The sequence below is a fragment of the Mustela erminea genome, chromosome 18 (genome assembly GCF_009829155.1).
Source record: "Mustela erminea isolate mMusErm1 chromosome 18, mMusErm1.Pri, whole genome shotgun sequence".
Classification (NCBI taxonomy): domain Eukaryota; kingdom Metazoa; phylum Chordata; class Mammalia; order Carnivora; family Mustelidae; genus Mustela; species Mustela erminea.
Genome location: NC_045631.1, coordinates 9,420,700 through 9,446,305, shown reverse-complemented (window position 1 = coordinate 9,446,305; position 25,606 = coordinate 9,420,700). Strand labels below are relative to the sequence as shown.

At 39.3% G+C, this 25,606-nt stretch overlaps 1 protein-coding gene and 1 pseudogene across 20 annotated transcripts in view; one reads left to right on the top strand and one right to left on the bottom strand.

Moving 5' to 3' along the window:
- The window catches only part of NCOR1 (nuclear receptor corepressor 1), a 154,621-nt gene that overhangs the window by 94,742 nt on the left and 34,273 nt on the right, over window positions 1–25,606 (bottom strand). For all 20 annotated transcript variants that reach the window (XM_032319728.1, XM_032319729.1, XM_032319743.1 and 17 more), the window contains 3 exons: window positions 17,979–18,171; window positions 11,238–11,420; window positions 3,432–3,545 (listed from right to left, as the gene is read on the bottom strand). In XM_032319728.1, the coding sequence (XP_032175619.1) occupies window positions 3,432–3,545; window positions 11,238–11,420; window positions 17,979–18,171 (490 nt within the window). The remainder of the gene's footprint in view (window positions 1–3,431; window positions 3,546–11,237; window positions 11,421–17,978; window positions 18,172–25,606) is intronic.
- On the top strand, window positions 3,895–9,001 carry LOC116577209 (annotated as a pseudogene).

Here is a 25,606-nt window from a genome sequence, read left to right as displayed (position 1 = left end):
CTATGTATGGGAGCGATGAGGACTCACATAAGCCACTGCCAAAGGAGGAAGAGAGAAGCCACTGACCAGACCACTACTTCGGAGGAAGGACTGATGCTCTTGACTAATGAACTAACTCTACGGAGTGGTGGTGAGGGAAACCGAGACCGCCTGGACACTGGCCTAGGTGACCAGCGCTTGCTGGCACGAAGCATACTTTCTACCATTAATCCCTTTCTTTCTTGTGTTGTCACTTTAACTTGCAAATCATGCGATCAAAAAATAAACGCGTTATCTTTTTAAACCACACTCCATGCACACCCTTTTCTATATGTATTAGAATTCTGAAATTAGAGCATTTATAAATATTTCTGGAACCGACAACGGGGAAGGGTAACAGCAAACTGAACTGTTAAAAATAGCCCAGGAAAAGAGTCTGTTTAGAGACGAAGTGAATCTCAGTGTAAGGTTTAAATATGATGCAAGACAATTTTTCTCTCAGGAAGCCAACTTTAAAATTAACAGTCACTTCTGGGTAGCTTTCCTCCTCCCACTAACTTTCTAAAGAAACGACGATGCCTAATACAAGATAATGGCCCCTATCTCCCAAGCCACATCAGGCTTCATCCCAACATGTAGACGGCTGCCAAACAGGGAACGAGAGAAACGTCCTCTTGCCCTCACCCATCTCTCCTTTCCTGTGGTGTTGAAGCAGATAAGGTCATTCATTAAAGCTAAGAAGGCCATGAAGGCCTGACAGAAGGCAGCACGGTGAGGCCGCAGTGAGACAGCCCAGGCCCCAGGCCTAGCTGTGCTCCCCTGGCCTCCCCGCCAGGAGCCTCTGTGCAGCTCTTCAGAGTGGCAGACGACTCAGAGCAAGGCAATAAAGAGAAGGAGTTGTGCAAAAAGATGATTTCTATGGCTACTCCCAGTTAAAAAGTCTTCACTATAAGAATACTACTATGAAAGGGGCGTCTGGGTGGCTGGGTGGGTTAAAGCCTCTACCTTCGGCTTGGGTCATGATCCCAGGGTCCTGGGATTGAGCCCCGCATCCGGCTCTCTGCTTGGCGAGGAGCCTGCTTCCCCCCTCTCTCTGCCTGCCTCTCTGCCTACTTGTGATCTCTGTCTGTCAAATAAATAAATAAATCATTTTTCTTTTTTTCTTTTCATTGTTTTTTTTTTTTAAAGAAGAAGAAGAATACTAAGAGAGATTTCAAGTTCATGGGGCACCTGGGTGGCTCAGTGGGTTAAAGCCTCTGCCTTCAGCTCAGGTCATGATCCCAGGGTCCTGGGATCGAGCCCCACATCAGGCTCTCTGCTCATCAGGGAGCCTGCTTACCCCCGTCTCTCTGCCTGCCTCTCTGCCTACTTGTGATCTCTGTCTGTCAAATAAATAAAATCTTAAAAAAAAAAAAAGATTTCAAGTTCAGATGCTGTTCTATTCTTCACAGAACACAACACAAAACGGCACGCGCACACACACACACACACACACACACACACTAAAGTGGAAAGAAGAGGTCTGAGAGAACTGCTTTGTTTTGTTGCTGGACCCCAAGAAACGTTTACTACACTAATTAATGAAAACATAGATATACAAAAGTTGAACACAAATTAAACTCTCCATCAGATCTTGTTCAATAGTTTCCAGTCCTCACATCCTAGTTGATCACAAATTCACAAGAAATGACAAGGCTAATTAAGAAATTCAATCAATTAATAAATATCGCTAAATTCAATTTCTTTAAAAACTGACTCACCCTAAGAAGTCAAAATTTTACTCTATATGATTCTTTTCCACTATTAGCTCTAATCCCTGCTTATTTTATCTCTGAGGTCCTAAACTGGCCATGAAACCCATCAGCCCACAAAAGGATTTTATTGCTCTAAAGAGTATTTTTTTTAAAGATTTTATTTATTTATTTGTCACAGAGAGAGAGAGATCACAGGTAGGCAGAGCAGCAGGTGGGGGAGTGGGGTGGGGTGGGGAAGAGCAGGCTCCCCGGTGATGAGAAAGCCCGATGTAGGGCTCGATCCCAGGACCTTGAGATCATGACCTGAACCGAAGGCAGATGCTTAACCCACTGAGCCACCTAGGCCCAAAAGAGTACTTTTTTAAAAGCAGGAGATTCCCATAAAACACCACGCTCCTGGCTTTCCTGAAACAGGGAGCAGCTGTCAACCTTGGAACCTTGGGCCACATTCCTGCTTGACCAGAGTCACTGATCCTCCAGGAAAGCCACAAGGCTGTCCTCGTCACTTGCTTTATGTACAGTTCATTCTCACTGGATACATCTTCAAACAGATCTTCGAGGAGATTGCTCTGTCCATTCAATAAACTGGACTGGTTTTGAACCCAGGCAAAAATAACGTTAATTGCCCTTATTTTTACCTGTCTCTGACAGGTAAAATATCCTATTATATCCTATTATATATCTGATGACTTTCAGTTACCTATCTATATACATACACGTATATCTGGTCTAAGATCATTCCCATAAATGTGTATGTAATAATTAATTGACAGTTGCCTTTCTTAAAGCCAATCTCCTTTGGGAACTGGGCTACTGTAAAGTTATAGGCTGCCTGTGTAAGATGTACTGATTCTGATGACTCCACTCACTACAAAGAAAACCAGTTAAAGCAACAATCTCAACCTCTACCTTATGACCATCTTTAGCTAAGAGGCCTATTCTCTCCCATAGTACTTAAAGCATATTCTTCTTTAGACTGGGAACTTCTAGAAGCCCAATGTTAAGGAGCTCTGTGGGAAAGTTTTCTTTATATTAAGATGAAATCCATTTCCCTTTAACTGCTAGTTCCTGGTCTGGATTCCAGCCAAAAACTTGACATCACAAAATTTTTCACAGAATTGACGCCTGACTTTCCTAAATCAATGAGTACTTTTAATTACAAGTATAAAAGAAGAAATTGTCTTAAAGCAAAAAAGCAAAGTCTACCTAAAGGTCAATGGCCTCACATTTTATAACTAAAATTCAAACTACAGCCCAGCTATCAATTCTAAGCTAACAACGCAAGTCATTTCTACATCCGATGGACCCATCTCTCATAGGATGACATCAGTATTTGGCATCAAATTATCCTTTATAAAGTGAAAAACTACAGAATGGCTTGTTTTGTATTATGTGCTACAAACTTACTTGCCAATTTTGTATGACAGGAGAGAGACACAGCTGATAAAATTATATTCTCATTAAATAATACTTATGCAATATACTATATAAAATATTAATTTAAGATACACCTATCAACTTTTCTTCAATCTCTAAGGAAAAAAAAAAAATCAAGCTTTAAAGTTGAAGAACATTAAAAATTATGACAGAAAACAGGTCTTAATACAATTAACATTACCACAGAACATACTGATAACTAAAAAAGGCACAGCCAAGTGCTTTTACAGGCCTGTGCTGTAAGAAATGGCATGAGCTTACCCGATTCTCATCATAAATAATTTGGACGATACTGCGGTGTTTCTGCTCCACGGGAGGAGGGGACACAGGCTTCTCAGGCTCAGGAGGTTTAGCTGCTTCTTCTTCCAGCTGTTGCTAAGAGACCCAGAAAGAAAGAATCAGGCATCTGATGCAGTCACCCCTCTCCGTAATTAATCGCCAGAGATAACACATGCTACTGAGCAATTCTATGGGATAATCTTCTAATCTGCTAGGTCTAAAGAACCCAAGGTTTCTAACAAATTCAATCAGATTTATTTTGACTAAGAACTAAATAACATAATTATTAGAGAAATCCTTTTGTATTTTAATTCGATCCATTTAAAAGCAAAATCATAAGAAAAGCTAAAACATACAAAAACTACCCCCATAGACCTCCATCACAATGACCTTTCTGTAGCACAGGAAAACACTTTTCTATGTTACAGATAAAGAGTATGCGCTAATGTCTGGTAGGAAGAGCCTCCTGGCACGATTACAGACTCATCCTTAACTCGGAACAGCACCATGTGTAGCACCCCCAGCCAACCTTTATATTTTGCAATCAAGAGGAACTGGCAAAACTGCAACTTTATGTACAGCTGCAAAACAAAAAGTGATCAGCATCGCTCTGCCTGGGGTTGAGCCTCAGGGTCACCCCTTTCAAGTGGTGGCATCCTGGGATCCTTTCTAAGTCTTACTACAATCCTGAACAAGTACATAAACCACTCATATGTAAGGCAGGAATATGAATTAATCCCTTCTACCACAAAGATTTCTGAGAAGATTAAATAACTCGGTATGTATGAAGCACATTAGAACTATAAAAGTTCAGTAAATATTACCTACAATTATTACTGAACCGAGAAGGGACTTTGCTTGGTTCACTGCTTTTTATTTTTCAGCACTTAAGCCAGGGCCTGATACCTAGTAAATGCTCAACACAGAGCCTTGTGAGTTTACTGCCTAAGATGACAGTAAAGACACTGGGTAAATATGTTACATCTACTAAAGCCTAGAGGAAAAAATATCTGTACTATTCAGCTGACAGTCAAGACTCCTAGTCACGTAAGTTGGACCACAGCCAACCTAAGGATAAAATGCCTCCAAGAGACAAGCTTCAAGGACCACCTTGGAATTCAAAGTACTTTTGCAGGCTGCTATCTAAGGAAGCAAAAGACAGATATGTGGAGCTACGAAGTCATTTTTATGGAATTGAGTTCTTCAACCATTCACTTTCTTTCCTTTGTTCAGAGGGCCTTCTTTTAGGATCCTTGTTAAACAGGTATGGAGAAAGGAATAAACAAGCTTCCAGAAATCACGTTTTGTTCTTAGTCTGGACAAAACTACTGTAAAAGAAAGACTAAAAGCAAAAACAAAACAAAAAACAAACTCTCCTCACTTTTACATGAACTTTAAAATAATTTTGCAAATTTAAAAATACTTAGAATTTTTACCAAAATTGTATAAAACATATACAATTATATAAATTAATGATGTTCACATTCTTTCAATTATTAATACTGTGTTGCTCTGCATCTTTGGTATATTTGTTTACTCAAGTTGCCCTTTATATTCCTCAATAAAATTTGCAGCCCATAAATATACATATATATCATAAAGGTCATACAACGTATTTCATTATTTTTAATTATTAGTGGTTTACACATTACTGAGCATTTACTATATGCACGTATCATACAACCATCATATCATTTTGAAGATATTATTAGCAGTATTACTGCTATATCACAAGTGGAGAAACTAATGACCAACTCAGCAGAATCAGACCCACTGATACTTAAAAGAATTGTCAGGCATATTATTATAAACTTATTAACAAGACTCAAATAAGAGATGGCTGAACATTTTTTTTAAAGCAAGGTAATATTTTTTACATGATGAGATTTAAAAATTAGCCTAAGAGAAATTAAAGCAATAAAAACATAACTGAAATTGAAGACATATTTGACAGATTAGATGTAACTGAAAAGAGAAATGCAAACAGAAAAACAGAAATGAAGAAATTGCCCATAATTAAGCCCCAAGAAGCAACAACTGGGAAAGAAAAAACAATGAAGAAACAGAAGACAAGAACGTAAGATGTTACACCTAACAGGAATTTCAGGAGATAACAATGAAACCATAGAAAAAGATTTTCTTGAGTAAAAAAAGATAAAACAGCTTAGAATTTTCCAGAACTGATTAAAAACTCCCAACACATTCGAGAAGCCCGAAGTGTTGTAATGACACTGGGTATTAAGTAAGGCTAATCAATCACATACCTATATACCCCTGAAACAAATAATATATTACATATTAATTAACGGAATTTAAATTAAAAAAAAAAAGCAGCAGCTCAATGAGTCTTAAGCTGGACAGATTTAAAAACAAAAACCCATCCCTAATACATCAGACTATACACAAAACAATACAAATTAGAGTAAGGGTTGGTGTCTTAAGAGTGGAGGCCAGAAGACAGTGTGCTGGGACAAAAGTAACACCAAACGAATAAAAATACCTTTCACAAAACAGGCATAAATGAAAGACATTTAAGTCACAACAACCGAATACTTAATCTGCCAATGAACCTGATGAGGGAGCAAGAGGCTGGCTGAGAACAAAGCAAAAGCTGGCGCCTTGCATCCCCCCCCTTTCATCCGCTCCCCTCCATATGTGTAGCATTCCACAGGCACCCCTGACTGCCCTAAAAGAAGAACAAATGGTTATCTAGCAGAGATCACAGTCCTGCAAGGTAGGAGTCTCCTTTGGTTTGCAAATGTCCTTGAGATTTAGAACAAAGAAGTTACCTTATCAATAGCCCTAATGTCACCCCCCCCCCATGAGAAACGGAAGGAGGCGGAGGTAGAAGGAAAAGTAAATAAAGTTAAATTTCTTCTAAACCTAAATCTTATTAACAAGGATGCTTGATAGCAGGAATGGAACATTCCACCAGACTTCCAATTGTCTTTACTCGATAACAACTAAGCCTTCAATATCCTGATAGTATTCTTTACCCCAATAGCCCTTCTGAACACCCCTTTGTCCTCACCTACCCAACCGTGGGGTATATAACATGCCCACCTTCACAACCCGGGGCGGCCGCATCTCTGCCTGCCCACGGGCCCTGTCCCCGTGCTCTAATAAATCACCTTTTGCACCAACGACGTCTTAAGAATTCTTTCTTTAGTCGTCGGCTCCGAACCTCCTCACCCCACCGAACCTGACTTGGGTTCTGGGACTTCATCAAACCGAATCTCACTAAAGAAAATTCTGAAGGATATTCTTCAAGCAGAAGCATATACCCCCAAACGGGAGATCTGTGTTGCGAGAAGGAACGATGAGCAAATATGAATGACAAACACATGGGTAAAGCTAAATGAGCACTGACTGTATAAAATAAAGTCTTTAGTGGTTGAAATAAAACAAGGAAGAACTAAATATATGACGAAAGTAGCACAAAAGCTAGGAGAAAAGAGAAAGAAATTGAGAAGTTCTATACCCTCAATACTTCTCAAGAAGAGAGTTAAGGTACTAATTAGCTTTAGGCTTCAAGTTAAACTGGCAGGGGTGGGGAGGAGCCACAATAAACAACAACAAAAAAAATACTGGATAAAATCCAAAGCAATGGTGTAGAAAAATATGTAGTGAAACAAATAATCAATCCAAGAGAAGGATTAGAAAAAACAAACGAGAATACCGAATTCAAGCATAAAAAAGGACAAACAGTATAAAATAGTTAAAAATAATTGAGGGTATTACCAATTGTCATAATCAGGTTAAAAGAACCAAATTATCCTGTGGAAAGACAGGTTGTCAAAACCAGGTAAAAAAACAAAATCCAGTTATTTACCTACATAAGAGATATACCTTAAATATAAAAGCACGGAAAATAAAAGGAAAAAGGGGGCCCAAGTGACTCAGCTGCTTAAGTATGACTCTTGATCTCAGGGTTATGAATTCAAGCCCCTCACTGGGCTCCGTGCTGGGTGTGGAGACTACTTCTAAAACAAAAAATTCCCAACATTTTGGGGTGCCAGGGTGGTTCAGTCAGTTAAGCGTCCAACTCTTGATCTCAGCTCAGGCCACAATCTCAGGGTCATGAGATCAAGCCCCATGTGGGAATCTGTGCTGCATGTGGAACCTGCTTGGGATTTTCTTCTCCCTCTGCTCCCCCATCCCTCGCCAAAAAAAAAAAAAAAAAAGAAGGAAAGGAAAAAGAGGAAGAAAAAAGATAAACGAGTCAATAGCAACCAAAAGAATGCTGATCTCATTACATCAGTATCACGCAGAACAAATTTTACAGCAAAAAGCATTAGGAGAAATAGAATGTCATTACCTTATAATAGAAGGTTTCACTGACCAGGAAAATAACAACTGTAAACGTGTATACACCATCATGACCTGAGTTGAAGGCAGATGCTTAATCGACTAGGCGACTCAGGCATCCCACTATGAAGCTTTTAAAAGGACAATATAGTTAACTGATCCCAGGGCAGTCTTATGTAAGATCTAAACAAATTCTACTCACCAAAAAACACAATTAGGCTCAAAGACCTAAATCTAAGAGCTAAAACAATAAAATTTACAGTTGAAAAAAATAAAATTTACAGAAAACACAGGAATCAATCCTTGCTGCTTTTAGATTACGCAATGGTTTCCTGGATAGGAGACCAAAATCTCAAGTAATGAAAGAAAAAATAAACGGGGCTTCAACACAAGTAAAAACTTTCAGCCCTGGTGTGATTCGGTTCTACACGGCTGTTCCCTGTAATGGGAGTCTTTATTTCCAGCTGCCCTCTCTCCCATATAAGATTCCCACTCCAAAGAAGGTTCAGTGGACAAGGACATGAGCCCCTGTGTGGCCCCAGAAGTATCTTCTCAGTTGTGAGGCCAACAAGGGCCAAAGAGTATCATTTTAAAGTGGATATTGATGAAAATGAACATGAGTTACCTTTAAGAATGGTCGGTTTGGGGGCTTATGCAAAAGTTGAATTGCACACTGTTAAAGCAGAGGCAATGAATTATGAAGGCAGTCCAACTAAAGAACACTGGCAACTTTGAGAACATCTGTACAGCCAATGGTTTCCCCTGGGGGCTCTGAAATAACACCACCTGTGATCTAAATGTGGTCCAGGTCCTGTACGTGTGGACAGCACCTAGCAGCTGTGAAGGAAGACAAAGAGTCAGAAGATGAAGGTGTGAAACTCCACAGCATATCTGGAAAGTGATCTGCCCCTGTAACTGACAGCAAGTTTCCATAGAAAAAAAGTGAAACTGGCTGATGAGAATGAGGAAGCTGAAGAAAAAGCTCCAGTGAAGAAATCTATACTTGATTCTCCAGTCAAAAAGGCATTAAAAAAAAAAAAAAAAATCAAGCCAGAATGGAAAGACTCAAAACCATTAACTCCAAGATCAAAAGGTCACAAATCCTTTAAAAAAGGAGGAAGAAAAACGTCCTAAAACAGCAAAAGGATCTATTTCTGTAGAAGACATTAAAGCAAAAATGCAAGCAAGTCTAGAAAAAGCACGCTGAACGGTCCTGGTAAATTAAGCCCAAAGATGGGGAGAGGAAAAAGAGAGACAAATATAGTCCATACTGAAAATCAACAATCTAGACGAAAGTCTTCTATTTTAATTTCAATCCCCGTTCCTGGTTTGCCACCCACCCACACCCCCTTCCAGGCTGGAAGCAATCTCCCTCCTGACTTCCCAAAGCACTTTCATCTGACTGCTCTGATCCAAGGAGCCTTATACTTCGTTCTGTTACTTGTGCATTTGACTCACCTCTTTGACCATGTTTTATCACCTTTGTATCTCCCTAGCTGCTCAATAAATACTTACATGAGTCAAGTAAGAGGGGGGAAAAACCCCTTTTGTACACCAATGGATACTATCAGGAAAGTGAAAAGACAACTCACAGAATGAGAGAAAATATCTGCAAATCACATGTCTGAGTGTCCAGAATATATAAAGAACTCTTACAACTCAACCATAAAAAGACAAATAACCCAACGAAAAAATGGGACCAGAATCTGGATAGTTCTCTAAAAAAAATATACAACAAAAGGCCAACAAGCGCATGAAAAGCCATTCATCCTTAATCATGAAGGAAATTAAAATCAAAACCACAATGAGATTCCACTTCACATTGAGTAGGATGGCTATCAAACAAACACACAAACATGTTGACAAAGAAGTAGAGAAAATGGAGCCGTCCCTCATACACAGTTGGTGGGAGCATGAAATGGTGCAGTCACTGTGGTAAACATTCTCATGGTTCCTCAAAAATTGAAACACAGATTTACCATATGACCCAGCAATTTCACTCCTAGATATATATCCAAGAGAACTGAAAAAAATAATGGTCACACAAAAACTAGTACATGAATGTCACAGCAGCATGATTCATAACTACGAAAAACAGCCAAAAAGTGAACACAGGGGCACCTGGGTGGCTCAGTGGGTTAAGCCTCTGCCTTCAGCTCAGGTCATGATCTCAGGGTCCTGGTATCAAGCCCCACATTGGCCTCTCTGCTTGGCAGGGAGCCTGCTTCCCCCCCTCTCTCTGCCTACCTCTCTGCCTACTTGTGATCTCTGTTAAATAAATAAGTAAAATCTTAAAAAAAAAAAAATTAAAAAAAAGTGAACAAAACCCAAATGTCTATCACCTGATGAATGAAAGAACAACACATAGCATATCCATGAAGTATGATTTTATTCAGCCATAAAAAGGAATGAAATACTGATACAAAATATAACATGGGTGAATCCTGAAAACATGCTAAAAGAACGAACACACAAAAAGTCACATATTATATGATTCTATTGACCTGAAATGTCCAGATAAAAATCTATATAGACACAGAACAGATTAGTGGGTTGCCAGGGGCTGGGGGAGGGAGGGTAGAAGGTAACTGCTAACAGATATTCAGTTTCTCTTTCTTATTTTTTTGGTTTCTTTTTGAAGTGATAAAAATGTTCTAGAATTACATAGTGGTGATAGTAGCACAACTTTATGAATACATTAAAAGTCACTGAAATTGTATACTTTAAAAGGATTAACATTATGGTATATGAATTTATTTCAATTAAAAAAAAAAAAACCTTACTCATCCTACCCCCAAAAAGCACAATGACAAGCCACAAACGAGCTAGCTGCCATACACGTAAGTGACAAGAGACTTTAGGAAATAGTAAAATTAAGAAAATGACAAAATAACAATCCACGTAAGGAACACCAATAACTCATAAACAAACAACAATAAGCTCTCATTCCTAAAACAGCAATGTAACGTAAAATCTCAGTGACAGCTATTTCACATCCAGCTGAAACAAATGACCAGGTGAAAACAAGCATATGCACAAATGAACTTGTAAGGCCGTGGTGGGAATGCAGAACCGAGCTGCCATTTTAGCAAGTTCGGTATCATCTAATACATGCAAAGATGCACATACACTCCAGCCAAGCAATGCCATTCTTGTGCCAGTGCCCTAGAAAATTGGTTTAAACATGAACCAAAAACACAGCACCACAGTATCAAATAGCAGCAAACCACGAAAACCCCTCCAGTAAGATAAAAAACAGAACGGACAACAAGATTTGCTCTTTGTAATGAGAAAAAACAGCAGGGAAAATGAGTGGATACAACTAAGAGCAAAAAAAAAAAAAAAAGTAAGCCACAATACACGAGACATGATTCCACGTACAAAAAGTTGAAAGCTATGTAAAACTCAACATTAGCTTCGTTAGAAAGACAAACATACATTCTTAGAACATCAATAAAAGACCAGTAAAATCAAACTTACTTGTTTCTTTTTCAGTTTAAGGATCTGCTGTTCTACTTTTGCAATTTCTCGATCTACACGATCCATACTCTGTATTAACTCTTCCTTTGAAAGTTTTGAAGGTGAAGCATTTTGATCATCTCCACAGGGTTGCCCAGAGATTGGAGAGGATGGAGCTTCATGTTTGCCTCCAAATGCTGGATCCTTTAGAGGAGAAAATCAATAATTAATTCCTCGCTAATAGCCAGTATCAGTGTGAAGATTCACTTAACTGAGAAAGCCCATTTGAAAACACAGCAGAGCCGTGTATGCTAGCTAGTACATGGCTGATGTCCGGAAGGAGCAATTTTCACACACGCACATGGGCAACACACCCTACTGACCTCTATACCACTTTCATAGATAGTGTAGACGTATCGTTCACTATTTTGAATATCTTAAAAGCTACACAGAATGAGGTGGCTAAGAGGCCAAACAGCCTTTAGTTAAGGCTTCAGTGAGATTATACAGAGTATCTGGGGAAATAATAATGCAATCGTAACAAAGGAAGATACCAATTTCTTAATCATTTCCTTACAATGGTTCTTCAAAAGGTCTGAACTTATAGGCTAGGAAAACTAAAAACTCCATGTGAAATCTTGTACCCACCCAACTTAGAAGTTATGATATGCCCAACTGTTCCCAACAAAAAGTTTTCAGACTTTCCAGTGGCCAAGAATCAGATACAGAAATGACCTAGGAACTTCTGTTGCTACCAACACCTAGACCTACCCTTATATAGGGCAACCAAGCCTGCCCACACTACAGCACACATAAGATGTCTTAACCCAATATGTCAGCCGTTCTACCTCCAAATCAGAGAGAGAATTATAGCACAAGGAAAACCCCTCCACACAAAACCTACCACCCTGTCCACACACACACACAAACACACACAGAGTTTATTAATTTCCAGTCTAAGGTGAAGATATAAGCAAACTGTAAAGCAGATGAATGTTAGATTAAGGTACTCGTTTTCTCCAAGCTATAAGAAGCCTAGGATGAGCATAGTTCAAAGGACTATGGAGCCCTAAATGTATTAAATAACAATTAAGTAACTGGGAAATCAGCAGTTCTAACCAAGAATGCACATAACTGTACCAGGATGGTTGTTCCAAAAGACCCTGGAACAGAGATTTCAGCTAAAATATGTGTATTCCTGAAAAATCTCATATTCTATAATAACATAAATCTAAGATTTCTGGGGAAAACGGGATTATGGCTATTATTTAAAACCCGTACAACTTTGTCAGCAGAGCACTAACAAAAACATGAATAATTTTGATAGAGGTAATAATACAAGTGAGCTCCAGAATCAGCTGCAATCAGCCTACAGTCAGTCTTTGCTAGCTTTACACCGAGTGGTCCGTGCTTCTGTTGTGAAGATGTAAATCCTTGAGGTCATTTGCTTCCAACAGAAAACAGTATATTTCATCAAAATAAAAAATCCAATTCAGGGTATCTTTATCAACCTTTATCAACCTTTAAAAACAAAAAATACAGGAGATAATATCGTTATGGTTTCTTTTCAACACTTGAATCTGCACTAGGTTAGCTTAAAGTGAAACACAGAGCTGTTCTTGAATGCACTAATTTTCAAATCTTCTTAAGGTCTTCAGACATCATGAAGGCTACTTCTTGTAATTATGAACAGCTTAATCCTGAGAGCTCTGAAACATTAACGTGCAGAAAAAAAAACATTCAGGAACCACCAAGGCTTCATATTATATTAAAACATTCTCCTACCATATGCATATGAGTTCATTTGTGTTACAGAACACGTATATAGCAAAGCAGATTATATTTCAATTCTGCACATTTTTGAAATGTTCCTCAGGTGATCTGAGACATGCCCTAAGAACTACTACAAAGCAGTATTATCCACTGATTTTCATTCTAGTTAAATATCTAACCCAAAAAACAATTCCTTGAGTGCCTACTATATTATATGATAGGCACTAGGTAGAAAGGGGAACAAAACAGACACGAGGCTCGCCCTCATGGAGTTTATAATCTTGTGCTGGAACATACTGCTAGCTATTTTGGGAAAGGAGTTAGATTCCTACCTCACATCTTGTATCACAACAAAAGCCAAATAGCAGCAAACATTTAACGAGATTTATTAGCAAATTTCAGGGAGCCCCAAACAAACAAAAAAGGGTATTCATGTTATCTTGGGTTTAAAAAAGCCAACAGCAAAAGATAAATAAAAAAAGAGAGACTGATGGATTAAATAAACACGATCTTCTATTTATCAAGATAGTAATAAGACATTTAAAAACCAAATGAGAAAAATCATTTCCAAAATGTGAACTCTACAGCTCAATATAAAATCAAAACAATACTGCCAGAAAAATGAACAGATATGAAAAAACTCATAAATCAGGAAAAATGAATAACCAATAAACAAATGAAAAACATGTTACTGAAAAGCAAATAAATACAGTTAAAAATTCATCAAATTAACAATGATTTTTTTTTTTTAAAGCAACAACTATGTGGCATCAACAAGGCTCCACAAGAATTGGGCAACATGGGGCGCCTGGGTGGCTCTGTTGGTTAAGTCACTGCCTTCAGCTCAGGTCATGATCCTGGAGTCCCAGGATGGAGTCCCATATTGGGCTTCCCCTGCTTTGCAAGGAACCTGCTTCTCCTCTCCCTCTGCCTCTCCCCCTGCTTGTACACACTCTCTCTTATCAAATAAATAAAATCTTAAAAAAAAGAAAAGAGCTGGGCACCCTATGCTCTGCTGTCAGGAATACAAATTGGCCCCATTCTCTGGCAGGGCAATCTAGAAACAACCATGAAAACCTGAAAAATATGTTGACTCTGATCTGAAATCGATCCTACTAATACGGATTTACCTTATGGGAAGAAGTAAGAATAAACACCAAAAAACTCAGCCTGAAGTACAAATATCATTGCTCTAATGAACAAACAGGTAACCTGCATTTACGACAAATTACTTTATATCCATATATGGAATACTAAGTAACCCTCAAAATATAGCTACAAACTTAACTGACACAAAAAGAAGCTCATGACATACTTAAGCAAAAATAAAATTACATACAATGTACAAAGTGAGCACATTAAGATACCCACCAAAAGACAGAAGAAATGACCAGAAAGTTAACAACTACCTCTAACTGGTAAGCCTGTAAATAACTTTCTCCTTCAGGCTTATCTAATTCTTCTATAAAAGATACACCTGGGCGGGGCGCCTGGGTGGCTCAGTGGGTTGAAGCCTCTACTTTTGCCTCAGGTCATGATCCCAGGGTCCTGGGATCGAGCCCCGAATCGGGCTCTTTGCTCGGCAGGGAGCCTGCGTCCTCCTCTCTCTCTGCCTGCCTCTCTGCCTACTTGTGATCTCTGTCTGTCAAATAAATAAATAAATAGATAGATAGATAGATAGATCTGGGCTTAACAACATTGGAAAAAAAAAAACAACAACAAAAAACTAAACTAGCAAATGCTAATTCTTTCAAAACCCCTACTTCTTCTTGGGCGCCTGGGTGGCTCAGTGGGTTAAGCCGCTGCCTTGGCTCAGGTCATGATCTCAGGGTCCTGGGATCGAGTCCCGCATCGGGCTCTCTGCTCGGCAGGGAGTCTGCTTCCTCCTCTCCCTCTCTCTGCCTGCCTCTCTGCCTACTTGTGATCTCTCTCTGTCAAATAAATAAATAAAATCTTTAAAAAAAAAAAACAAAACCCTACTTTTTTTTTTTAATTTTATTTATTTGACAGACAGAGATCACAAGCAGGCAGAGAGGCAGGCAGAGAGAGAGGGGGAAACAGGCTCCCCGCCAAGCAGAGAGCCAGATGCGGGGCTCGATCCCAAGACCCCAAGATCATGACCCGCGCTGAAGGCAGAGGCTTTAACCCACTGAGCCACCCAGGCGCCCCAAAACCCCTACTTCTTAATAAAATAAAAAGTCTAAATAAGTAGAATTTTTTTAAAAGGGGGGGGGCGGTGCCTGGGTGGCTGAGTGGATTAAGCCTCTGCCTTTGGCTCAGGTCATGGTCTCAGGGTCCTGGGACTGAGCCCCACATCGGGATCTCTGCTCAGCGGGGAGCCTGCTTCCTCCTCTCTCTGCCTGCTTCTCTGCCTACTTGTGATCTCTCTCAAATAAATAAATAAAATCTTAAAAAATAAATAAATAAAATAAAAAGCCACAGTTTACAACTCAGTGAGGGGGAAAAGTAGGAACAGGAGGCAGGGGTCATGGGTTTTCAACTCAGGAGGCATCACCTATGGCACTTACTTTTTCTTAACATCTGTTTTCTCTACTATCAAATGGAACACAGAATATACTATGATCCAACATGTCACATTTTAATGAATGAGACTTTAAGATCCCTTTCTGCTAAAACATTCAACAGCTATAAATAACATCCATAGTAATTTATTCAGCCATGGAAGAAGACTTTTATTCACTGTATCTTTTTTTAATGCTATAAAACATTTCTTATAAACCCACAGACTATAATACATACATTTCACACGGTGACGCAAGCCTCAAAAATCCCAGAAGTTAAACTCATTTCTAGCTTATCACAAGCGCTTTTCCCCTACCTATTATTTTGCAAATTTTCAAATTTATATAAAACTTGAAAGAATAGTAGAATGAATAAGCATCTATCCTTTATCCTTCACTGGTTAACCTTTTGCTATTTTTGCATTCTCTCTATATGCACACACCTACCTTTTTTTTTTGGCAGAACTATTTGAAAATAAACTAAAGACATTATTCACTATCTTTTTTTTAATTTTTTTACAGTAGGCTCCATGTCCAGTGAGAGCCCAATGTGAAGCATGAACTCCCACCCTGAGATCAAGACCCGAGCTAAGATTAAGAGTCCCACACTTAACTGACTGAGCCATCCAAGCACCCCCTTATTGACTGACTGATTGATTGATTGAGAGAGGGAGGGGGGCAGAGAAGGGAGAGAGAGAATCTTAAGCAGGCTCCACACTCAGAGTGGAGCCCAACTTGGGGCTGGATCTCACAACTCTGAGATCATGGCCTGAGCCAAAATCAGGAGCTGGATACTCGACTAACTGAGTCACTCAGGTGCCCCCATATTCACTATCTTTTAAATCACTTTTCACTGCATAAAAACTCAACAAAAATGTGTGGGTACTTACTTATCTGATCTCAAATTGAAAAGGGCCATTAGCCATGAAGGTAAATAAACATTATGGGAGAAAGATCTGCTAACAAAAAGGGGGGAAGGGAGGGCAGGGACAACAAAAGGGTTAACACTACACTGTTAAAAGAGTATCAAAGAAGTAGTTGATGATTTCTAAAACAAATACTTATTTAGTACCTACTACGTGCCAGGTACTTCCTAATCTGAAGACTTAATGATAAGCAAAATACACAGTGAAAAAAAAGATAAACTCAGCAACAAAATGAGGGCACAATGCACAAACATGCATTTCACAAAAGGCAAGTAACAATAAACACAAGAAAAGGTTTGATCTTAATCTTCTCATAAATTCACAATATATACTGTGTGAAATATCACAAAATATAGTTACATAATAAAAGTAGTTCTCTCCAACATTATAAAATTATAAGTCAAACTATGGAGAGAAACCAAATGTCCATCAACTGATGAATAAAGAAGTGGCACAGGGTGCCTCAGTGGCTTAGTCAGTTAAGCATCTGCATTCGGCTCAGGTCATGATCCTGGGGTCCTGGGATCAGGCCCTGAGTCAGGGTCCCTGCTCAGTGGGGAGTCTGCTTCCCCATTCCCTCTAACCTCCCCTACCTGCTCTGCTCTGATGCTCTCTCTAATGAATTAAAAAAAAAAAAAAAACACCAGGCGTGGCATGCATCTACAATGGAATATTACTCAACCATCAAAAACGAAATCTTGCCATTTTTGACCATGTGGATGAAGCTAGTTGGTATTATGCTGAATGAGTAAGTACGAAAAAGACAAATACCATATGATCTCATTCATATATGGAATTTAAGAACAAAACCAGATGAACATATGGGAAGGGGGAAAGAAAAAAAGGAGAGAGGGAAACAAGCCATAAGTGACTCTTAAGGACAGAGAACAAACTGAGAGTTGATGCAGGGAGGTGGGTGGGGGATGGGCTAGGTGGATGAGGGGGTTAAGGAGGGCACTTGTGATAAGCACCAGGAGTTATATGTAAGTGATGAATCAGTGAATTCTGAAGAAACCAATATTATACCTTATGTTAACTAAAATTTAAATTAAAAAAAAAAGTGCAGGTAATGTTTTTCCTCTGTATTTTCAAGTTTTCCAATGAAACTATTTTTCACATAAATTAGGAAAAAAAATTATTTTCTTTACAAAAATTACAAGCATAGCAATTGCAACTGAATTTAAGGGGATTATTTTAAATTTAATTAAAATTTAACAAAACTGTGGTCATCTTGAGAACCACTGACCACATTTTACAGCCTAGCAAGCCAGTACAAGGTGCTTGAGATTCATTCAATAGCAATTTTTCTTTACAGCAGTCCACAGATTGTTTTCATTTACCAAAAGTCAAAAGTACTGATTTTAAAAGTCTGGAGCACTAAGTGTGTGGTTTTCAGTTTTGTTTAACAAAATTTTTACTTTCCCATAGCACTAACCTTTAGAGACTGGCATAATCAGACTTTCTTCGGGCGCTGCGCCTGGCTATGGCTAAATCAACATTACAGACCGACAACTCCACAGGGGAAGGGAACAAATATTTACCTTTTTAGCATCCGCAGAAGACCTCAATCCTTCTGGCAGCGTGTGCACTACAGGTAAGACCGCAGCGCTGACGCGCTGGAAATGGGGATCGGAAACCTGCTCCAGACGTGGTCGTTTGGATTCCAGTGAATCATGATCCACAGGGGATGGCCCCGGGTGAAACTGTTCATAGCCAGTTCTCCTTTCTTGAGGCCTAACACATAAAAATGAAAGAAATGCCTGAAAATTGTAAAATGATGCACAACTTCCTGTAACATTCCTGGCTGGACTTTGAAATAAATGAGAAAATTATGCTTACCTTTAAAGTGAACGCCTGCCCCCACTTCCCCTAACCCAGAAGAAGAATATACATAAAGTGCTATTAAACTTCTAACTCTAATAGAAAGAAGATTCTTCAGGGGAGATGGGAGTGGCAGCAGGAAAGTGAAAGACCTAACAAAAGATTTCAATTTGCAGAAAATTTAGAGTTGCTGAGGAATAACCCTAAAATATTTTTTAAAACCTATGCCATAATAATTGAATTTAGTATGATCTTAACTAGAACAGCGACCATTTTGAACCAATGATAAAAACAAGCAGGAAAAAACAAATCTCCCAGCAACTGTACATGGAAACATAAATGACTTGAGTTGTGATACTAAGACTTAAAGATGAGTCTCTTGAGTGGAAATGTAACATTGCTTTGAAATTCTGACCCCCAAAATACATATTCTGTCTAGCTTCTGCAAGCATGTAAGTGTCCTGAAAGTCAGGAATCTGTCTCTGATCCTTTACATGAAGTACTGGATGTCCATTAATTTCACTTTCCCTTTCCTACCGAAGTATTTACAGAAGCAACATTTTATTTTGTGGCCAAGCTTTAAACAAATGTCTCACAAAACATTTCTCAATGAAGAGGATTATCACTGTGTTTCCTTTTTATTTTTTTTAACTTCTTTTTTTTTTTAAGATTTTATTTATTTATTTGACAGACAGAGATCACAATTAGGCAGAGAGGCAGGCAGAGAGAGAAGAGGAAGGGAAGCAGACTCTCTACTAAGCAGAGAGGCTGATGCATCCCAGGACCCTGGGATCATGACCTGAGCCGAAGGCAGAGGCTTTAACCCACTGAGCCACCCAGGCGCCCCAACTTCTTTCTTTTTTTAAGAGAGGAGGTGGGGGCGGGCAGAGAGAGATGGAGAGAGAATCCCAAGCAGGCTCCACACCCAGCACAGAGTCCAACCGAAGACCATGACCTGGGAAGAAATCGATAGTCGGCTGCCCAACTGACTGAGCCACCCAACCACCCCAGCACTGGGTTTCCTTTTTAGAAGAGATGATGAAATAAATCCTGATGTCTTTAAAATTATATTTCAAAATCTGGGGGCACCAGTTTGGCTCAGTTGGTTGTGTTTGCCTTCAGCTCAGGTCATGATCTCAGGGTCCTGGAATCAAGTCCCACATCTGGCTCCCTGCTCAGCAGGGAGCTTCCCCTGTCTGCTTCTCCATCTCCCTCTGTCCCCTTCCCTGCTTGAGTGTGTGCTTGCGTGCGCTCTCTTGGTCTCTCAAAAAAGTATTTTTTAAAAATCTTAAATCTTGTTCAAGACATAAATCCCATTATCTTCTTAAAATCCACAATGATGTCGCAAAATATAGTGCAGTAGAAAGCCTCAAGAAGACAAGGATGGCTGCTTTTGCCATTTGTCTTCAATATAGTACTGGAAGTTCTTGTCAGAACATTTCAGCTAGAAAAAGAAATAAAAGGCCTCCAAATCTGAAAGGAAGACATAAAGTACTTCTATTCAGATGACATAATCTCATATGTAGAAAAATATCAAGAGTCCACCCAAAGTTAGAGCTCATAAATAAATAAAACTATAGAATACAAATTCAACATGCAAAAATTAGTTGTATTTCTGTATACCAGCAATGTACAATGTAAAAATGAAATTAAGAAAACAATTCCAGGACGCCTGAGTGGCTCAGTCAATTAAATGTCTGCCTTTGGCTCAGGTCATGATCCCAGGGTCCTGGAACTGAGCCCCACATCGGGGTCCTTCCTTGCTCCATGAGGAACCTGCTTCTCCCTCTGCCTGCCACTCCCCCTGCTTGTGCTCAAACCCCTTTCCCCCGCTCCATCAAATAAGTATATAAATTTAAAAAAAAAAAGATTTTATTTATTTATTTGAAGAGAGAGAGAGCACACACTAGCAGGGGGGAGGACCGAGGGAGAGGCAGACTCCCTGCTGAGCAGGGAGCCCACTCAACTTGTGGCTCGATCCCGGAATCCTGGAATCATGACGTGAGCTGAACGCAGACAGTTAACCAACTGAGCCACCCAGGCGCCCTGGAAAAGCTTTTAATATCCAGAATATACAGAAATCCTTCCCACAAATGAAGAATAAAAAGACATCCCCCTTCAAAAAAAAAAAAAAGGAAACAAAGAAAAAAAAAAAGAGAGAGAGAGAAGAAAAACCGGCAAAGGATTTGACAGACATTTCTCCAACGATATACAAATTAACACATGAAAAGATGGTCAACATCATTCATCATTAAGGGAACACAAATCAAAACCACAATGAGGTACCATTTAATACCTAGTAGAGTGGCTTAACTTGTTTTTAAAAAGGGAGGGGGGATAACAAGTGTTTATGAAGATGTGGAAAAATTGGAACCTGGTGCAGTACCCCTGGGGATATAAAACTATATAGCCACTGTGGAAAAATTCTGCAGTTCTTCAAAAAACTGAACACAGAATTACCATATGACACAGCAATCCCACCTGATGTACAAGATATATATCCAAAAGGACTAAAAACAGGGACTCTGACACAACGGTACTAAAAATGGACTCAAACAGACACTTGTACACCAGAGTTCAGGCATCCTTCACAACAGCCAAAAGGAAACAACCCTTGTCCACTGACAGACAAACGGGTAAACAAAATGTGGTATATGCTTCATCCAGTGGCCTATTCTGCCACAAAAAGGAATAAAGGTCTGACACATGCCACAATATGGGTGAACCTTAAAAACATTATGCTAAGTGAAACAAGCCAGACACAAAAGGACAATTATAAGACTCCACTGATATGGCAAATTCATTGAGAAAGAAAGTGGATTAGAGGTTACCAGGGACTGAGAGGAGAGGGGGAGGGGGAATTATTGCCTAATGGGAACAGAGCTTCTCTCTGGGGTAATGAAAATGTTCTGGAAATAGTGGTGATGGTTGCACAACGTGGATGTTTTTAATGCCACTAAACTGGAACATTTAAAAATGGTTAAAATGGTAAATTTATGTTACATACATTTTACCACAATAAAAAAGTTCACACACAAATTGATTCTTAGAATCATGATTAATAAAGACTCGCCTAAGAACTAAAGAGAAATCTGAAAGGCTACCACAAAAATTTTATATTAGAAGGTCGCTACTACTTGAATGGATGATTTACACTCTCTTTCACCAGTTAGTCTTTTCCATTCACTCAACTCAGTGGACTCTGACTTAATCCCCCATCGTTTCATCGTATTACAAGAAGTCACCACTCACTAAAAGTCAGCAACGATCTCCTGATACTGAAAGCAAGGGAATATTTTTAGACATATGCTGACCCGTCTGCTACATCTTATCCTTTACTCACTCCCTCCTTCCTGAAACTCTTCCGCCTCTCGGTTTCCAGGACACTGTCTGCCCTGCTTGTCACGGTCTAACATAACAATCTTCTGCTGGCACACACAGCGGTTCTCCACGGGGAAGCACAGATCATTTTAAAACAGTCAATTTCCAGATATTCTGAGCTTCCTGATCCACTCTTTACCTACACTGACCTGCTGCATAACAGACCTGAAGCTCTCCCCTCTCTGCTTCTCCCACAACTGCCCCTTCTCTCGTGTGGACACCCAAAAAGCTGAGAAAGCTCAGCTTTCTTGGACCTGTCACTGGAGCACTGACCCCCAAGTGTAAATACCACCAGGGCTGCAAAGAAACAAATCCTTTCTGCAAGCCAACGGTTCCCAAATGTGTGCTTTCAACAAACTTGATGAAGTTCAGTTGTTAACTAACATTTTCACCTTAGATAAATATGTGATTTAGGGTATACCCTTCACGAGAAATTGTTTTTGTGAATAAGATTTCATGGTACCTTCATAAGAATAAAACATAAGAACAGAGTACATTCTGCCTTTATTCTATCAATAAGTAATATTTTGAAAACAACCCCCTCTATCTCATTAATGCACAGATGCATTTCCATGAAATTTTACTTATATTTGATAAATTTCTCATTTTCTTTTTCTTTAAGATCTTATTTATTTGTCAGAGAGAGAGACAGAGCGAGAGCGCACAAGCAGGGAGAGCAGGAGGCAGAGGGAGAAGCGGGCTCCCTGCTCAGCAGGACTCAATCCCAGGACCCGGAGATCAAGACCTGAGCCCAAGGCAGTTGCTTAACTGACTGAGCCACCCAGGCATCCCATGTTTCTCATTTTCTTAAATGATTGCTATTCTGATCAATCTTGTAATAATAACTATATTTCAATCTAAAAATTTTTTATCTTCTTTTAGAAACAGATCCCTCTACATACTTTTTTTTGGTAAAACAGGAGATAGGCTGATCAATAAATGACTCTCAACAATCAAAATGAATCACATTAGGATACATTTTGTGGAAAAAAAAAATCAACAAATGAGTTCCAAGGAAAAAAGGAACAAAATAAGAAGTTCTGCCAGGGACAAGTTTGTTCATATATAGTATCATTTTAAGCAGATGAGGCCATCAAATCACTATGGTAATTAGATTCCATCAGATAAGCTTAAAATGTATTGCAGCAGTTTTGCTTTAAAACATCATTATACTTTCCAGATGACAAATTATATTCACCTTTTAAGACGTATGAAAAACTGATGTCAACTTAAAATGTGTAATATATCTTTTGAGAAACACGAAAATAGCCAGTTTGAAGACCACTATTTCAAAATCATTTTCCTTTCTTTCTTTCTTTCTCCTTCAGAGGTTTCTGCTTCATGGTATCTTTAGATGTTGGGGACTCTCTGGGTTCATCTTTAAACTCTGGTTCTTCTCATTTTCCGCCCTCCCTGGATCACACTTACCAATGTGGGTCCTCCCCTGAGCATGATGGATACATCTCCACTTGGAAGTTTTACTGGAACCTCAAACTTAACTCTTACCAAACTCAAGCTGTCTTTCCCTCGCTGCTCTTTCTTCAATCTCTAGCCCAGTGTCACGGCAATGAAACCAACAGCCGTCCCGCAAGCTGGAAACATAACATTCATCCAGGTCTCTTCTGTTGCCTTTGCCAACTGCCAGGACTTGGTGGCCTCACCTCCTGACTCCAGCCTGTCATGTGTCAAACTCCATTTCACCACCATACCTTATGCCCGCACTCTTTCTCTTTCGGGTCCCTCATATATTCTCTCCACTTCTAGTCTATCCATCTTAAATTCATTCCTCACAGAGAAGCCAGAGGTCATCTATCAGAAACAAGGATCCAGCATTAGACTAAAGCCCCAGCCTAGCCCCTCAACAAAGCACTCAGAATGAAGACCACTGCTGCCCTGCAAGAAAACTGTGTGTGAAATGTCTATAAGCAAATGCAATCCTCTGGTACACAGTGCCTGGCCAACTGCCCAAGAGGGATTTCAGCCCTCAGTTGTCCCCTCAACCTATAAAAGTTAACTTCCAAGTATCACATTTCACCTCTAGTGAATCTACCCATGAGATTTACCCAAGCCAGAAGGTAGAATACACCCACTGCGGAAGAACATAAGGCTAAAAGAACACAGGACAATTAAGACAAACACTGAGTACAGAAAGTTCTCTTTCCATCAAGAAATCAGGCTAGGGGGACGCCTGGGTGGCTCAGTTGGTTGGACGACTGCCTTCCGCTCAGCTCATGATCCTGGAGTCCCGGGATCGAGTCCCACATCGGGCTCCCAGCTCCATGGGGAGTCTGCTTCTCCCTCTGACCTTCTCCTCGCTCATGTTCTCTCTCTCAAATAAATAAATAAAATCTTAAAAAAAAAAAAAAAAAAGAAATCAGGCTAGGGACACCTGGGTGCTCAGTCAGTTAAGTGTACGTCTTCAGCTCAGGTTATGGTCTTGAGGTCCTGGGATCGAGCCCCAAGTTAGGCTCCCCACTCAGCAGGGAGTCTGCCTGTCCCTCTTGCTCTGCCCTATCCCTCACTAGTGCTCATTCTCTCTCTCTTTCTCTCTCTCTCAAATAAATAAAATCTTTAAAAAAGAAAACAGGCTATTTCCCATTTCAGCTTGCCCATCCTTTTTAGAAGAACAAAACTACTCATGGATAAATAAATGTATAATTTAACATTTAAAATCTCAAAAACAAATGTAATTTTATATTGGAATCCTGGGGGAGTTAAGCATGAAATCTGCATTTTATATGAACATACTGCCTTTTAAAAACTAACACCAGTGGAAAGGTACTGCCACTTTGGAAAAACAGTCTAGTCATTTCTCAAATGGCAAATAGAGAACTATCATATGATAAAGCAATTCTACTCCTAGGCATATTCCCAAGAGAAAAGAAAATCCATGGCCACATAAAAAACAAACATCAGATTTTCATACCAAAAAACTTCTGTAGACTTCAAACTTAAAAGTTTGACTTCCATGACCTCCTAACACCACCTTTAAATATGTTTAAAATGAATTAAAGTTATTAGTTGGGTTTTTTACTGTAATATACCTATACCTTATCATTTTAATTTTAAAGAAGAGATAACCCTCATTTAGGGGGAATATGTCATAAGCTATTTGAAAACAGTGGTCCACAAACATCATCTACAATTACATCAACCAGTTTTATTTATGCCTAGCTATGGAAGGCTATTCTCTGAAACTAAATTTAATTCACCTAAATTTTCAAATTTACAAGCATGATTTGACTCCTCTTGTTGCTCAAAGGAAAACCAATCATCTGAGTATTTCAGTGAGTTTTTTATAATATCTGAAATGACCTCAACTATTCTGCATCTTTTCTTTTTTGTTGTTGTTGTTTATTTGACACAGAGAGAGGCAGCAAAAGAGGGAACACAAGCAGGGGAAGTGGAAGAGGGAGAAGATGTGGGGCTCAATCCCAGGACCCTGGGATCATGACCCAAGCCAAAGGCAGACACCTAACAACTGATCCACCCATGTACCCCCCAAAAATAAATAAAATCTTAAAAAAAAAAATGGGACTTTTTTTAATAACCTAACAATTCAAGTCACCCCTGAAGCAAAAAATACATTATGTGTTAATAAAATACAAAAATAAAGAAAAACAAAAGGCAAAAAAAAAAGGTAGTAGTATCAAGTCACTCCAGGCGTACTCTTCAAGTGCCTATCTTTAAACAGTCTTCCAGTATCTGCATTACCTCTAGGTCCTGTAGTTTTATCATTTTTCAATATCAAGATTTGCTACTGACGTTCAGTGTTGGAACCACAATTCATCTAGGTGCCTCACATAGACTTTTCACCTAAGGAGGTATGCGGCTTTACTAGTCCTTTCACCATGGCTTCCATTTATTGGCTGAATTCCATCCCCTAGAAATTCTTCAAGAAGTTTTAAATGATCAGTGCTTTCATGTCTAAAACTGTGTGCCTGTTGCTTTTGTTCTTAAAATTAAG